Source organism: Rhinoderma darwinii, chromosome 4 (genome assembly GCF_050947455.1).
Source record: "Rhinoderma darwinii isolate aRhiDar2 chromosome 4, aRhiDar2.hap1, whole genome shotgun sequence".
NCBI lineage: Eukaryota > Metazoa > Chordata > Amphibia > Anura > Rhinodermatidae > Rhinoderma > Rhinoderma darwinii.
Genome location: NC_134690.1, coordinates 225,627,266 through 225,645,700, shown reverse-complemented (window position 1 = coordinate 225,645,700; position 18,435 = coordinate 225,627,266). Strand labels below are relative to the sequence as shown.

The 18,435-nt window shown below is 42.0% G+C and overlaps 1 protein-coding gene across 1 annotated transcript in view; it reads left to right on the top strand.

The window, feature by feature from the left end:
• Nucleotides 1-18,435, top strand: part of PREP (prolyl endopeptidase) — a 129,215-nt gene that overhangs the window by 11,105 nt on the left and 99,675 nt on the right. The window contains exons 4-6 of the mRNA XM_075864206.1: nt 4,709-4,839; nt 5,837-6,046; nt 9,628-9,749. Coding sequence (XP_075720321.1) covers nt 4,709-4,839; nt 5,837-6,046; nt 9,628-9,749 — 463 coding nt within the window. The remainder of the gene's footprint in view (nt 1-4,708; nt 4,840-5,836; nt 6,047-9,627; nt 9,750-18,435) is intronic.

The window sequence follows — 18,435 nt, the reverse complement described above, 5'->3', positions numbered from 1 at the left end:
GTCACCACATATACAGTATCAGTCAAAAGTTTGGACACAACTTTTCATTCCATGGTTTTTGCTGTTTTTTTTATTTTTATACTTTATGCATTTTAGATTCATATTGAAGACATGATAACTATGAAGGAACACATATGGAATTAAGTAGTAAACATAAGAATTTTTAACAAACCAGAATATGTTTTATAGTTTAAAATTCTTCAAAGTAACCCCCTTTTGCTTTGATGACAGCTTTGCACACTCTTGGCGTTCTCTCAATCATGTACATGAGGTAGTCACCTGGAATGGTTTGTTAACAGTCTTGAAGGAGTTCCCAGAGGTGCTAAGTACTTGTTGGCTGCTTTTCCTTCACGCTGTGGTCCAACTCATCCCAAACCATCGCAATTGGGATTAGGTCGGGTGATTGTGGAGGCCATATCATATGACACAGCACTCCATCACTCTCCTTCTTGGTCAAATAGGCCTTACATAGCCTGGAGGTGTATTTGGGGTCATTGTCCTGTTGAAAAACAAATGATGGCCCACTAAGAGCAAACCAGATGGGATGGCATGTCATTGCAGAACGCTGTGGTAGCCATGCTGGTTAAGTGTTCATTGAATTTTGAATAAATCACCAACAGTGTCACCAGCAAAGCACCCCCACCATCACACCTCCTGCTCCATGCTTTAAGATGGGAACCACACATGTAGAAACCAGCCGCTCACCTTTTCTGCGTCTCACAAAGACATGACGGTAAGAACTGAAAATCTCAAATTTTGACTCCTCAGACCAAAGTACAGATTTCCACTGGTCTAACGTCCATGTCTTGTGTTTCTTGGCCCAAGCAATTCTCTTCTTCTTGCTGTTCCTAAGTAGTGGCTTCTTTGCAGCAATTCCACAATAATAGACTGATTCTCTCAGTCTCCTCTGAACAGTTGATGTTGAGATGTATCTGGTACTTGATCTCTGGGAAGAATTGATGTGGGCTCTAATCTGAGGTGCTGTTAATGTGCGATTTGTGAGGCTGGGAACTTATCTTCTGCAGCAGAGGTAACTCTTCTAACTTTCGTGGGAGGGTCTTCATGAGAGCCAGTAGCACCATAGCGTTAGATGGTTTTCATGACTGCACTTGAGGATACCTTAAAAGTTCTTGCAATTTTCCAGATTGACTGAACTTCATGTCTTAAAGTGATGATGGACTGTCGTTTTTCTTTACTTAGTTGAGTGGCTCTCGCCATATCATGGATTAGAACAGTACTTGAATAGAGCTAAACACTGTATGGAAGTGTGTAACAATCCTACCTTTGTCTCAAACACGTTATTAAGGCAAGAAATTCACCAAATTACCTCTGAACAAGTCATACATGTTAATGGAAAACCATTCCAGGTGACTTCCTCATGGAGCTAAAAGAGACAATGCCAAGAGTGTGCATAAGTGGGCTGCTATGAAGAATCTAAAATATAATACAAATTCGGGTTTGTTTAACACTATTTTATTTACTACTTAATTCCATATTTGTTCCTACAAAGTTTTCATATCTTCAGTATGAATCTACAATGTAAACAAACAAACTGGTACTGTACCTTGGGAACTGCTTATTTTTAGGTTTCTTTCCTGCCACCTCGTAGTCTAACTCTTGACTGATCTGATCATTTACCCTATACATTTCTGCTTGAGTTTGGTTTGACATACTAGCGTATGTGGTATTTCTGGTCCTAGATATGTACTAAAATGTTATGTTGCGGGAGTTGGGGTGCATCCAGACGTGGCGCCTATGTTCTATGCACATTTTGACACAGATTTGACTCCGGTTCCAGCCTACCTATGCATTGTGAAGGGTGAAATCCGCAGGGATTTCACCCGCTTTTCCGCACCAATAATTAATTAGAAAATCTGCGTTATTCTCTGCTTTCAGTGTAGATTTTTCCCGCTACATGTGGACGAGGTTTTAAAAACATCCATTCACTTGTATTGTACTGTAAATTGATGTGGTTTTGTGAGGCAGAATCCTTACTGCAAGTTTGCTATGTCTGGACGTGCCCGAAGTGAAATACAAAATATTTTGGCAGTTTCTTCCCTCTACTTCAGTGAATATTTATCTGTGTGTGTATTTCTGCCCAAGACAGGGAGATTCAACTGTAAGCCCCCCGAAAAGGACTAGGACTCCAGTTATAATAATATTAACCATTCAGTTACCAGTATATTAACCCCTGTTAGGCTGTTTTAACATGGGCGGATTTAGTGGATACCTTGCACAGCCGCTATGAAAGTACCAACGTGTTCAAGTACGAACAGCCTGAAACCCAAAGTAAACAATGAAGAGGCTTCAGCACTTGTTCGAGCTCCTCGGGCGCCTTAAACCGCTGATCGGCAGGGGTACAGAGAGTTGGAACCCACCAATCTAATATTGATGACCTATCCTAAAGATAGGCCATCGATTTGAAAATCCCGGATAACCCCTTTAAAGGGAATGTGTCGCAAATTTAAACCTTTTTTTTTAAGTGTCGTTACTTATTTCTATTATATTTTTTACGTTTTTTGCTGTATTTTTTTTTTTTTTCCGTATGGTGGAAAGTATTAAAAATTAAATAATAATTTGACATGTTTTCCAATGTTGGCCACCAGGGGGAGCACTTCCCAGAATTACAGCAAGGTGAACAAGGCAAAGCAACCTGACTCACAGCTGCTGTAAATGTGGGAGGGAACCTTACCCCCCCCTCTCACAAGCCAGGAAAAGGTGTCTTCAAATTGCTAAGCAGTGTCCGGCAGCCATATTGGGTGTAATTCTGCAGCTGGAAGAAGTTATAGGACACGCCAAAAGGCTAAGTGTATGTTCACACGCTCACTAAACAAAGGGAAAACAGCTCCTGATTTTCAGCCATTTTTTAATCAAACTCACGTTTTTTAACAGCCGTTTTTGGAGCTGTTTTTCTATAAAGTCAATGAAAAACGTCCCAAGAAGTGATGTGCACTTCATTTTGGTCGGGCGTCTTTTTATGTGCCGTTTTTGGAAAACTACCACGTAAAAAACGCCCTGTCGGAACAGAACGCCGTATTTCCCATTGAAACCAATGCTTCCGATTTTTCAGCTGAAAACATTGTGTGTGAACAGAGCCACCCACCGCCATCACTGCAGACAGAACAACACAACTACGGCATGTGGGCAAGGCTTGTCCTGAGTGCACTGTCTCTTGTTATGGACAGATTTATAGTCACATGAACCCCGTCTGATGAACCGGTAACCTAGGTCCGATCACATGACAGAGGTGGATCACCAAAAACCCTATGCACCCTCAGCCCGTCCATCCAGCCCTTTCCTGGTTATATCTGCGTCTGGGAAAGCTCGGTGACCACCATTACCCCTCATACTGGAGTGTTTAGGGATGTGACTAATGAACCTCTCACACTCCAGTAGGAGGGGTAATGGTGGTCACCCAGCTTTCCCAGACCCCTGAACGGTAAATCTCTCTAGTTGTGCTGAGACTGTTTGTGAATGTGACTAATGAACCTCTCAGTCTCAGCACAACTAGAGAGATTTATCGTTTAGGGGTCTGGGAAAGCTGGGTGACCACCATTACTCCTACTGGAGTGTGTTTGGGGATGTGACTAATGAATTTCACACTCCAGTAGGAGGGGTAATGGTGCTCACCCAGCTTTCCCAGACCCCTGAACGATAAATCTCTCTAGTTGTTCTGAGACTGTTTGGGAATGTGACTAATGAACCTCTCAGTCTCAGCACAACTAGAGAGATTTATCGTTCAGGGGTCTGGGAAAGCTGGGTGACCACCATTGCCCCTCCTACTGGAGTGTGTTTGGGGATGTGACTAATGAACCTCTCACACTCCGGTAGGAGGGGTAATGGTGGTCACCCAGCTTTCCCAGACCCCTGAACGATAAATCTCTCTAGTTGTTCTGAGACTGTTTGGGAATGTGACTAATGAACCTCTCAGTCTCAGCACAACTAGAGAGATTTATCATTCAGGGGTCTGGGAAAGCTGGGTGACCACCATTACTCCTACTGGAGTGTGTTTGGGGATGTGACTAATGAATCTCACACTCCAGTAGGAGGGGTAATGGTGGTCACCCAGCTTTCCCAGACCCCTGAACGATAAATCTCTCTAGTTGTGCTGAGACTGAGAGGTTCATTAGTCACATCCCCAAACAGTCTCAGCACAACTAGAGATTTATCGTTCAGGGCTTTCCCAGTACAGTTTCATCATGTGTCCTTCACACAAGGGGGAGGGGGGGGCCCCTTCGGGGGTCACGAGAGCAGGGGTCTGTGAGGTAGAGAGTGGGACATGCAGAGACACACCTCTTACTTGCAGTGCAGCTGGTCTTCAAGATGGCGCCTGCTCTCTCCCTGCAAACAGCTGCTCTGCTCTGTGTGACTCTGACCTGCGTCTGCGCAGCACAGAGCCATAGAGCAAAGTCAATGGAACGGCTCCCGTTCATTGACTCCTATGCACTGTAGCTGCCGTATTCCATCTCTGTATGTGTCGTTAATCGACACATACAGAGATGAAAAACAAAATGGCAGCCCCCATAGTGAAGTAAAAGTTAGAAAAAAGTAAAACACACACACATAAATAAAAGATTTTATAATAAAACACTAAATGCAAATTGATATCAAAAAATTTTTTTCCGTGACACTCGTCCTTTAAGTAACAATGTATTGACATTGTATTTTATTGCACTAAGTAACACTATGTTTTTCTATCACATTTAAGGTATTTCTATTTCTACAACTCCGGCCTACAGAATCAAAGAGTGATGTATGTTCAAGATTCTCTAGATGCCGAACCTCAGGTTTTTCTAGATCCTAATAAATTTTCTGAAGATGGCACAATTGCATTGCGAGGTTAGATAACTTTCTTCTGATTCAACCACTTTATATTCAATTAATTGGGAGAAAAAAAAGTCATTATGACTTTCTAAGTTGTTTTGAGTAAATGTTATAAATTTGAGATGAATAAGTAATAATAAATAATCAGGTGAAAATATTAGATATTATTAATATGAAATATTAAGGGGATATTACAGTTCCAGTACATAAAGATTATTCATTGCATGATGAAAAGTGATGTGAGTTTCCAATATGCTTTCTGTATTAATAACTCAAGGTTTTTACGATGTCTGCTTGCAGTCATTCAATAGGAACTAGAATTGTTTTCTTCCAGTGGGTAAAAATTTCTGTCATGGTCACATGTGACAGACACACAGATTGTCAGCTCATTACCTGTGTGATCACATCTGCACTGTGTTACGTTGCGGATTTGCAGCGATAAAAAAAGTTATGGCTCTCAGAATATGGCGACACATAAAATTTCTCTGACACACAGGATCCATTTGTTATTGATCACATCTAAGTAGATTACTAAGATGTGATCAATAACCGGTGGATCCTGTGTGTCAGAGACACACAGGACCTGCTGTCACCGAAGCCGTCAGTCCCACGGACCTGATGTATTCAGCTCTGAATGCAAGATAAGGCTTTTATGCATACAGGATACATAGAAGCTCTATCTCAAAAAGTAAAAATTACTTTTATTAAAAACCAATTAAAAAGTTGTTTTAAATCCTCTAATACGTTGTTTAATTTAAAAAAAAAAAAAAAAAGAGCTCACAGGTTTACATAGCCCTTAAATGCATCTAGTGCTCAATCGAGCAATGGATGATCTGTGGTCTGAGCCATTCAGAAGTACAGTACTCTGACACTTATTTGTCATTATCTCTAAATGATGAGGGTCTATATTCTATATGTAGTACTGCTGAATTTTATATTGGACTGCAGTAGTTCTGTTTTAGTATCTTTGTCTATTTTGAAGTAATAATTGAGCATTGTACCTTTTGTCCAGGCTATGCATTCACCGAAGATGGAGAATATTTTGCCTATGGGTTAAGTAACAGTGGCTCTGATTGGGTTACAATCAAATTTATGAAAGTCGGCAACAGGGAAGAACTCCAGGATGTTCTGGAAAGAGTGAAATTTAGCTGCATGTCTTGGACCCATGATGGTCTTGGGATGTTCTACAACTCTTATCCTAAACAAGAAGGCAAAAGTGATGGTGAGTTATGTTAAAGTCTGCTGTAAAGAGTATCTATCATTACACAGTCAAAGTTATAATCAATCCTTAGTCCCATTACACACGACAGAGTGCCACTCGGGCCGTAGTTCACGGCATCCGAGTGGCACCCGATAGTATTCACGGACCCATTCACTTCAGTGGGTGACTGGGGTCAGTGAAAACGGACCTGACTCTGGTCCGTGGAAAGATAGAACATGTCCTATCTTTCCACGGATCACGGACGGGACTTGGCCTGCACACACGGTCGTGTGCAAGACCCTTTAGTGTTAATTAGATGCAGTGGAAAAATGAGTCAATATCCAAACTACTGGATATGGACTTAGACTTAAAGAGGCTCTGTCACCACATTAAAGTGCCCTATCTTCTACATAAGGAGATCGGCGCTATAATGTAGGTGACAGTAATGCTTTTTATTTTTTTTAAAACGATCTGTTTTCACCACTTTATTAGCGACTTTAGATTTATGCTAATGAGTTTCTTAATGCCCAAGTGGGCATGTTTTTACTTTAGACCATGTGGGCGTTGTACAGAGGAGTGTATGATTCTGACCAATCAGCGTCATGCACTTCTCTCCATTCATTTATACAGCACCAGCGATATAGTTATATCGCTATGTGCAGCCACATAAACACACTATAACGTTACTGCAGTGTCCTGATAATGAATATACATTACCTCCAGCCAGGACGTGATGTGTATTCAGAATCCTGACACTTCTGTAGCGTCTCTGTGAGATTTACAGTAAGGCAAGCGTAATCTCGCGAGATTACAATGTAACCTGTCATTTCAACCGAGCTTACGTTTGCCTTGCTGTAATCTCAGGATTCAGAATGTCAGGATTCTGAATACACATCACGTCCAGGCTGGTAGTGATGTATATTCATTGTCCGGACACTGCAGTAATGTTAGTGTTTGTGTATGTGGCTGCACATAATGATATAACTATATCGCTATTTGCAGTGTAAATGAACGGAGAGAAGTGTATGACGCTGATTGGTCAGCGGCATACACTCCTCTGTACAACGCCCACTTGGTCTAAAGTAAAAACACGCCCACTTGGGCATTAAGAAACTAATTCGCATAAAGCTAAAAATCGCTTATAAAGTGGTAAAAATAGATTGTTTTTCTAAATAAAAAGCATTACTGTCACCTACATTACAGCGCCAATCTCCTTATGTAGAAGATAGAGCACTTATAATGTGGTGACAGAGCCTCTTTAAAGGGGTTCCCAGGATTAGAAAAACATGGCTGCTTTCTTCCGAAAACAGCACCACACCTGTCCATGGGTCGTAACTGATATTGCGGCTTAGCTCCATTAAAGTTTCGGCCTTGGTGGGCCTTTTTCAAACCAATATAGATTTTCCTGTCTGTTACTGCTATGTTTGGGGGCTCTCACTATTGTGATATATGCCCTCACTTTGCAGTACTTTCCAGCCGCTCTTGCATCCCATTTTACCATGCCTAGCACTCTGACCCCATGATATGAGGACAGTCTCTGCTGCCCCTTCGCATTGTCATACTACAGGAGGACCTCTATCATGCTGTTACATAGAGAGAAATGTGTCTACTGTTTACAATAAGCTGTAGAAGTTTTTGTGATCTGAGAATGTTTGTGAACATCTAAACCGACTACTGAAGTCTGGGAAATATTGAACTTAAAGAGGCTCTGTCACCACATTATAAGTGCCCTGTATCCTACATAAGGAGATGGGCGCTGTAATGTAGGTGACAGCAGTTCTTTTTATTTAAAAAAAACGATCTATTTTTACCACATTATTAGCGATTTTAGATTTATGCTAATGAGTTGCTTAATGCCCAAGTGGGCGTTGTACAGAGGAGTGTATGACGCTGACCAATCAGCTGTCATGCACTCCTCTCCATTCATTTACTCAGCGCATAGGAATCCTGCTAGATCCTTATGTGCTGTCTTACACTAACACATTAACGATACTGAAGTGTTTAGACAGTGAATAGACATTCCACGTGATGTCTTTTCACAATCTCTGCACTTCGTTACTGTTTCTATGGTAGTTACAGCAGAGGAAGCGTGATCCCGTTGTAACCTGTCATTTACAGCGAGATCACGCTTCCTCTACTGTAACTACCACAGACAGAGTAACGAAGTGCAGGGATTGTGAATAGACATCCCGTGAAATGTCTATTCACTGTCTAAACACTTCAGTATTGTTAATGTGTTAGTATAAGACAGCACATAAGGATCTAGCAGGATCCCTATGCGCTGAGTAAATGAATGGAGAGGAGTGCATGATGCTGATTGGTCAGCGTCATACACTCCTCTGTACAACGCCCACTTGGTCTAAAGTAAAAATATGCCCACTTGGGCATTAAGCAACTCATTAGCATAAATCTAAAATCGCTAATAAAGTGGTGAAAATAGATCGGTTTTTTTAAAATAAAAAGCATTACTGTCACCTACATTACAGCGCCCATCTCCTTATGTAGGAGATAGGGCACTTATAATGTGGTGACAGAGCCTCTTGAATTTACTAAAATCAAGAAAGATCAATACAAAATTGCTATTAATTGCGACACTATAGCTTATGCTATCACTATTTAATCCTGAAATTGAAGAGGCCACAGCACTCCTATAGCACTGTTTTAGCGCTACGGTTCTTTCAAACCTTTTTGCAGCTGTGCTACCGGCCACCCGCTGTGCAGGGAACTTCTTCACGACCCTATTAACTTGAATAAAGCTGTGCTGTAGTTCCCTGAACTACTGATGGACAGGAAAGCCACTGTGCAGAGAAAACAGTAAGGCTGGATTCACACACAGCGTAGCGTTTCTCTACATTTTGCTGCGTTTTTGGTGGTGTTTTTTTTTGGTGCAGACAGATGTTACATTATAATCTAGTTTGTTTTTTTTCCAAACGCTGCATGCTCTGTATATCGTGTTTTTTCCAATAGACTTCCTTATAGGACTTCAAAAATACCATAAAACAAGCATTTTCAAAATGATACTGAATGAAAAACGCAACTAAAAAGGCCATAAAAAAAACGCATGTTACATTTTAATAATGCCGTACTTTTTGGAAGCATTTTTGATGCAGTTTTAATTTCCAGAAAAATTCTGTGTGTGGCAGAGGCCTAAAGGGGCTGCAGAACTAGATTTAGGATTAGTGGTCGTCCAGGCAGTCTTATGTCTTTCTGTAATGGCAATAACTATTTACCGTAGTATTTTGGACTGTATCTCAGTTCTTTCAATGTGGACTACATGTTCCAGCAGGCCCTGTGTTCCTCTTGATACTAAGCATGGACAAGACCAGGAAAGTGTAATCATCAGAGAATTATAGCTCCTTCTTCCTCTTCTCAGCAGTTCATGCTCCTTCTTGCTCTTCTCAACAGTCTCTAGGCTCACTTGCACTTACTGACCGCTTCTTTTTAGCAATCGGGGATTTTTCTTGTTAGTAACTGACCAAAAGAGTCTGAAAGTCATTCATGTAACTAAACGCTTACAGCTGGCAGTTTCATATACATTGTTCATTTAGTTTTCATTTTTACTGTTTTTAAATATTTGACTTTTTTTTTTCTAAAAAATAAAGGTACAGAAACATCCACCAATCTTCATCAGAAGCTCTTTTATCATGTCATTGGAAACGACCAGTCACAGGATATATTATGTGCTGAATTTTTCGATGAACCTAAATGGATGGGAGGTGTTGAGGTAAGAAAAAACATATTTTTATTTTTTTATAGTAATCAATGTGGTAAGGGGTTCCAAGCTTTTCTGGACTCCGGGCATATCCCTAGGATATGCCATCAATATGCTATCGCTCCACTGTGACCCCTTAATGAGAACCATAGGGCGCCGCAACACATGGAGATCACTGTGGCCCCTTCGTAGTTTTACCAGATACAGTTCCACTCTCCTCCATGCACTGTGGTATTGCATCTTAGCCCCTTTCACTTCAATGACCCCATCTTTGTTGTGATCAATGGGGACCCCAGCGGTCTGACCCACACTTACTACATATTGACGTATGTTTAAATAAAAGGTCTGTGCTCAATACTAATCTGGGAAAAAGAAAGGCAGGCAGCTGAAAGCTCCCTCCACTGTGTCCCAAAAATATTCAATCTTGGGTGCCATCTTCATTATCTCATTTAGCTATAGTGAGGGGCCATGGAGAACAGAAAAAGCCATTTCCGTAAATTTCCACTGGAAGCGTGAAAATAAAATAGAAAAGTTCTATGATCAATGATTTTTTAGCTGATATTCATGCCAGCCTTTGTTTTGCCGGCTTGGGCCACACTGTCGATTATGTGTAAACCTGGCCTTTACAGTTTGTGCAATGCTTCTAGTAATGCAATTTCTAGGATGTATTAGTCTTTATTTTGCTTAGTTTAATAATGTTCATATTAATGTATTTAATTATACTCTGCTTTTAGTTACATGGGTCTCGATATATTCATTTTTTTCTAGAAATGGGTGCCGTGTTTCTAGAGCAACCAATCAGATTGCAGCTTCGGTTTTTTCAGAACATGTTTGAGAATAAAAGCATTGACCTGATTGGCTGCTATAGGTAACTAACGTTGCACGATGCATCGAAATTTTGATACTGTTTCGATACCGTGCACCCTCAAACGGTTCAATACCGTTAATTCATGTATTTCGATACTAAGCTGTGCGGCCCACAGTTTAGTATCCTATGTTGTTAGAGCATTGCTGCGGCTGTGTAATACAGTCATTGCCCCGCTCCTGAGTCCTGACAAGTGTGCACACGCGGTCAGCATGATGTGATGTGGCAAGCGCTGCACTAATGAGCGCCGGCACTGAAGACAGAACATGGCGGGCGCACTACAAAACACCCCCATGTTCTCTGTCTTCAGTGCCTGCGTCGCCGCTCATTAGTGCAGCGCTGGTCGCATCGCCTCATACTGACCGCGCGCGCACACTTGTTGTCAGGAGCGGGGCAATGGCTGTATTACACAGCCTCAGCCCAGCTCTAATGGCGGAGATCAGAGAAACTTCTCATCTCCGCCGCTATTCCCTTGAATGCTGCGATCAAAGCTGACCGCAGCATTCAAGGGGAAAATGAGAAGGGGGATGCCCATTGGATCGCGTCACAGGGAATTCCTGTGACTCGATTGAGGGACATACCATATATGGGCAGACAGCAGTCCATTGAAGAACCCCAAGGCTGTCTGACCATATTTCCTGTTCTTAGGGTATACTTAGGTATGTCATAACAACATTTCCCTGATGCTATCAGTACACAGGCTATTGTACTGGTATATAGATTGATATATGCCAGTACATTAAATTTAAAAAATGAAAAAGTAAAAAAAATAATAAAGTAATATTAACCCCTTCAGGACTGAGCCTGTTTTGGCCTTGTGGACGCAGGCGATTTTTTCAAATCTGACGTGTCACTTTATGTGGTAATAACTCCGGATTGCTTTTACCTATCCAAGCGATTCTGAGATTGTTTTCTCGTGACATATTGTACTTTACGTCTGTAAAAAAATTTGGTCGATAAATTCAATATTTATTTGTGAAAAACACCAAAATTTATAGAAAATTTGCAAAAAATAGCATTTTTCTAAATTTGAATGTATCTCCTTGCAAAACAGATATTAATACCACACACAATAGTTACTAGTTAACATCCCCCATATGTCTACTTTATGTTTGCATCATTTTTTGAACGTCCTTTTATTTTTATAGGACGTTACAAGACTTAGAACTTTAGCAGCAATTTCTCTCATTTTCAAGAAATTTCCAAAACCTATTTTTTCAGGGACCAGTTCAGTTCTGAAGTGGCTTTGAGGGCCTTATATATTAGAAACTCCCCATAATTCACCCCATTTTAAAAACTTCACCCCTCAAAGTATTCAAAACAGCATTCAGGAAGTTTCTTAACCCTTTAGACATTTCACAGGAACTAAAGCAAAGTAGAGGGGAAATTTACAAATGTAATTTTTTTTGCAGAAATTCATTTGTAATAGAAAAAAATCTGTAACACAGAAGGTTTTACCAGAGAAACACAACTCAATACCTATTTCCCAGATTCTGCAGTTTTTAGAAATATCCCACATGTGGCCCTAGTGTCCCAATGGACTGAAACACCGGCCTCAGAAGCAAAGGAGCACCCAGTGGATTTTGAAGCCTCCTTTTTATTACAATATATTTTAGGCTCCATGTCTGGATTGAAGAGGTCTTGTGGTGCCTAAACAGTGGAAACCCCCAAAAAGTGACCCCATTTTGGAAACTAGACCCCTCAAGGAATTTATCTAGTTTTATAGTGAGCATTTTAACCCCACAGGTTTTTTGCTGAATTTATTGGCGTTAGTCTGTGAAAATGAAAATCTACATTTCTTCTGAAGAAACATAGACATTTTTTAATTTCTGCAAGGAATAAAGGAGAAAAAGCGCCCCAACATTTGTAAAGAAATTTATCCTGATTACGGCAATACCCCATATGTGGTCATAAACTTATATTTGAACACATTACAGCCCTCAGAAGGGAAGGAGCGCCATTTGGGTTTTGGAGCTCAAATTTTGCTATAAGGGTATGTGCACACACACTAATTACGTCCGTAATTGACGGACGTATTTCGGCCGCAAGTAGTGGACCGAACACAGTGCAGGGAGCCGGGCTCCTAGCATCATACTTATGTACGATGCTAGGAGTCCCTGCCTCTCCGTGGAACTACTGTCCCGTACTGAAAACATGATTACAGTACGGGACAGTTGTCCTGCAGAGAGGCAGGGACTCCTAGCGTCGTACATAAGTATGATGCTAGGAGCCCGGCTCCCTGCACTGTGTTCGGTCCGGGACTTGCGGCCGAAATACGTCCGTCAATTACGGACGTAATTAGTGTGTGTGCACATACCCTAATGGTTTTCGGTGCCATGTCCCATTTGCAACGCCCTCGAGGGACCAAAACAGCAGAAACCCCCCAAAAGTGACCCCATTCACTATCAGAATCCAAGAGAGCAAATGCCTCTTAAGTGGTATATAACTTGCGTGCTATTTTTTTTTTAACTTATTTTTTGTAACAGTTTTAATAAAAGTAACAAAGAAAAAGTCCACTAATCCATTGATCAATAATTTTCTGAACAACCCTAAGGCCCTGTTCACACAGAGTTTTTTTTACAAGTTTCTCGGCGCGGAAACCGCTCCGCAAAACTTGTCAAAAACCGCCCGAAAATGTCTCCCATTGATTTCAATGGGAGTTGGATGAGCTTTTTTACCGTGAGCAAAAAAAACGCATTGCGGTAAAAAGAAGCGACATGACCTATCTTGAGGCGGTTTCCGCCTCCAAAACCCCATTTCAATCAGTCAGAAGGGTAAAAAAAAACACCTCGACGAGTGTTTTGACGAGTTTTTGGCAAACCACTGTGCAAAAAACGTCCGGAGCAGTTTTTGCAGGAGGAATTTTCCTCCTGCAAAAAATTCAGTGTGAACACAGCCTAACAATGAATCAATGTATTTAGAATTTACAGACGTGTAAAATATATGAAGAGATTTATATAAGTATATGTGTGTATACGTATATATTACATGTACGTATATATCTATATGATGATATAGATATATAACATCCCTAATTATTAATTTTTAGTATTAACAAATTTCAAATATGTCTATATATAATATATATTACGTGTGTGTCTGTGTGTATATATATATATATATATATATATATATATATATATATATATAATATAGACGTGTATGTGTGTGTGTGTGTGTGTGTATATATATATATATATATATATACACACATACACACACAGTATATAAATATATATCTATATAATTTTATAGATGTAAATATATAGAGAGAGAGACAGATATATATATATTCATATAATGTGTGTGTGTGTGTGTGTGTGTGTGTGTATGTGTATATATATATATATATATATATACACACACACATTATAAGCCCTAATTGATTGTTAATTAACTAATTAATTGTCCTAGTCTGAGTACTATCTACCTAAACTATGCCTACACTAAACTATGTGGAGGTGTTTTTTGTGTGTTTCATAGTCGGTGTGTCTTTATATGAGACACACAGCAGCTGCTCGGCACAGCTTCTTCTCTCTCACTGTCTCAGAACGATCTGACAGGGAGGGAGGAGAAACAGTGTAAGGGGAGATTCACACGAGCGTTGCGTTTTTGCGCGCGCAAACAACGCGGCGTTTTGCGAGCGCAAAAACCATTTGACAGCTGCGTGTGTCATGCGTGTCTGATGCGCGGCTGCGTGATTTTCGCGCAGCCGGCATCATAGAGATGAGGCTTGTCGACGCCCGTCACTGTCCAAGGTGCTGAAAGAGCTAACTCTTTCAGCACCCTCGACAGTGAATGCCGAACACAACAGCGAAAAACCTGTAAAAAAAAAAAGATAAAGTTCCTACTTACCGAGAACTTCCCGGCCGTTGCCTTGGTGACGCGTCCTTGGTGACGCGTCCTTGGTGACGCGCCTCTCTTGACATCGGGCCCCACCTCCCTGGATGACGCGGCAGTCCAAGTTACCGCTGCAGCCTGTGATTGGCTGCAGCCTGTGCTTGGCCTGTGATTGGCTGGAGCTGTCACTTGAACTGAAGTGTCATCCCGGGAGGTCGGACTGCAGGAAGGAGACAGGAGTAATCGGTAAGTTAGAACTTCGTTTTTTTACAGGTTCATGTATTTTGGGATCGCAAGTCACTGTCCATGGTGCTGAAACAGTTTAACTCTTTCAGCACCATGCACAGTGAATCTCTCCCGACGTCGCGGACCGGAAATTTTTTTGCCGGGTTCGGCCAAAACGAGTTTGGCCGAACCCGGTGAAGTTTGCCTCGGTTGTCGGGGTTCGCTCCTCGCAAAGACACTCCGTTTGGATGCTTGGAAACAGAAAAGCACGTGGTGCTTTTCTGTTTTCATTCATCCTTTTCACTGCTGTTGCGCGAATCACGCTCGTCCCACGGAAGTGCTTCCGTGTGGTGCGCGTGATTTTCACGCACCCATTGACTTCAATGGGTGCGTGATGCGCGAAATACGCAGAGTTATTGAACCTGTCGCGCTTTTTGCGCAGCAGACAAACGCTGCGCAAAAAGCACGGACTGTCTGTACTGCCCCATAGACTTGTATTGGTCCATGCGTGCCGCGTGAAAACCACGCAGCCCGCACGGACCGAATACACGCTCGTGTGAATCCCCCCTAACAAACAGCACGAAAGTTTGTTGCTGCAACAAACTTTGCTGCTGCTGCAACAAACTTTGCTGTGAACACCATGATAGCTTTATCATGGTGATCACGTCATCAGGACCGACACCAATCCAGTCCTGATGTCTTCTCTCAGCACTTAGGCTGCTAGTAGCAGCGTGTGCTGAGAGATTCAGAGCACAGGGAGAGCGCTGTGCACTCTGTTCTGGCACCACGTGAATTAACGGGCTGCAGGAGAAAAGCCCAGCACGGCAGCCCGTTAATCTACGTGGGCTGGTCGTGAAGGGGTTAAATAAAAAAAATATTTATTTTACAATAAAGTCTCAATACATAAAATACACACATTCTGTATCGTCGTGACCGTAATAACAAATTTCTAGCGTCATTTATGATGTTTACGCTGTTCTAAAATAAAAACTGCTTTCTTTCACTTATTAATGTGAGGCACAAAGTGTGATGAATTTTGAACTTCCATGTACCTCACATTAATAGTAATTAACCCAATCATGTACCTCACACGTTAACCCAATGTTGTCCATTATGACTGAGGAACATGTTAATTACTATTAATGTGAGTGCCTCACATCAGAAAATGGAAGGATTATTTTTTTTAAATTATTGTTGGCGAAGTATCGTTTTGGTATCGAGTATCGCAATACTGCATGAAGTATCGGTATCGAAGTCCAAATTCTGGTATCGTGACAACCCTATAGGTGACACTGATTCTTAGTACAGTTGTTCTTTTATAACAAGTATTTTTTATGTTTGTTCTGCTCTGAGGAGAGCAGGGATTGACTTTCAGAGCAAGGATTTCTAATATGGTAGCTGAAGGTGCTGATCAGGCCATTTTTCCCTGTAGTCTTAATTATTTCTGCACATTACACCATTCATTTTTAAGGCAGCAGACCATTATGGAAAAATTAAAACTGCAACCTGATTTGTACTGGTTGAAGAGGAGAAACAAGGACCGCACATCCACAATGTTAATCAATGGACATGAGGTTCTTAGTTAAGCCCACTTGCCACTTCACGGCGACCTCTGATAAGTGGGTCCCTACTCTATTGGTTGCAGCACCGCACGGCGGCGCCCGCTACTGCAATACCGCACCCACAGAGTGTGCAACCCAGAGGCCCAAAAGCACCCCTGCTGCCAGGCCAACCCAACCTTGACTCTAAGCCACATCCTCCCACAAGTGCAGTGCCACAACAACAGACACCACCACACGGCACCACAACAAGTGAAAAGATGGAATGAACTCAACTTTAGATGCGCCCCCAGTGGCCAACTGAGAGCACAAGAGCAGAAACACTTATGAGGTCATTCCTAAATTAAAATCAGCTGGGTCAAAAGTATGGAGTGCTCGTACCAGAAATTGCAAAAAAGGGAAAGAATCTATAAATATAATAGTTGAAGAGGAGAAACTAAGGACCGCACATCCACAATATTAAAGGGGTTTTCCCATGAGAGGCATTTGTGACATATCCACAGGGCATGTCATAAATGTCAGATAGATGCAGGTCCCACCTCCAGCCACCTAAAACCTATTCTGCAGAAGCAGGTGAATTCTGACCATGAATTAGGAAACAGCGGCGCTACGCTGTTTCCGTAAGCACTTTAGAACTGAATGGTCGTTACAGAAACTGCGTAGCTCTCATGCTACGCTGCTTCCGTAACGGCCATTCACTATTATAGGAGTTACGGAAACAGCGTAGCTCAGCAAGCTATGCTGTTTTTATAACTCTTGACCATAGAGTCAGAAAGTGTCCAGGAGGCAGAGGGAGCAGAAAAAGGTAGAACGGGGTTTAGGGGGCAACGTTCTAGAGATAGGTGCGGGTCCCAGAGGTGGGACTCGCATTTATCTGACATTTATGACATATCCTGTGAATATGTCATGAATGTCTCTCATGGGAAAACCCCTTTAATCAATGAACATGTGGTTCTTCATTAACATTTTGATCAAATTGTATCCCACTTGCCACTTCACGGCGACCTCCGATAAGTGGCAACCTGATTTGTGGCTAAGGCCAGCTTCTCTGCTCAGGACTAGGACACTAGTCTTGATGAATCTCCCCTCAATGTATACAGGCTGCACTGTATACTGATAGCATGTACGTGATTTTGATCTACTGAGCTGCTGTTAACTGGTTTATTTCATTGGAACCTGTAGTTCTCATACAAATAATTTTCACACATTGGGAGCTGTTTATCATAACTATGCACGAGAATAGTAGTGTAGTTCCCTATATCAACCAGTCATAAATGAGAGCTGGCGTCTTAAAGGGGTTTTCCAGAAGTAAAAAATTACTTTTAATTAAACTAAACAATAAAAAACATTTAACTTTGTAATGTACTTACGTTTGATTAGCTGGCTGTATCGTCGTATCCCCTCTTCCGTCATGTGACCGCTTGTCCATGTAAAATTTGCACTTCCTGTGCATACCCGTCCATTCGCGCCTAACTTCCGGTTTGCGGTTTCCGGTTTTCACAGTGTACGGTTACGTCATAACTGTACCACGTGTTTTCCCCATCTGCTTAGAGCATGCGTGGTTGTGTCTACCACGCATGCTCTGTTAAATGGTATGGCTGCGTCTTCAGCAGCAGTTTCATTGCGCATGCGCAAGTTTTAGTATGTGGTTTCGGTGTGCACTGTGACGGCCGTGTCTACTGTAGCTCGCTCTCTCTTCCTCCTCACAGTCCGAAGCACATGTGAGGAGGAGGAGGGTGTTTATTTGGTCACTGTAGGAGTGTAATCCCCAAGCCCGGGTTTGGGGATTCCGCTCCAGGAGAAGTCACAGACTTCACTGTGTCCATCCATATATGGACACAGTGACTTCTGAAGCGGAATCACCGGCGAATTGGCCGGGGATTCCGCTCCAAGAGAAGTCACAGACTTCACTGTGTCCATATATGGACAGTGACGTCAGAGACTAATGAAGCGGAATCCCCGCCGATGTGGCCGGGGATTCCGCTCCAAGAGAAGTCACAGACTTCACTGTGTCCATATATGGACAGTGACGTCAGAGACTAATGAAGCGGAATCCCTGCCGATGTGGCCGGGGATTCCGCTCGAGGAGAAGTCACGGACTTCACTGTGTCCATATATGGACACAGTGACTTCTGAAGCGGAATCACCGGCGAATTGGCCGGGGATTCCGCTCCAGGAAAAGTCACTGACTTCACTGTGTCCATATATG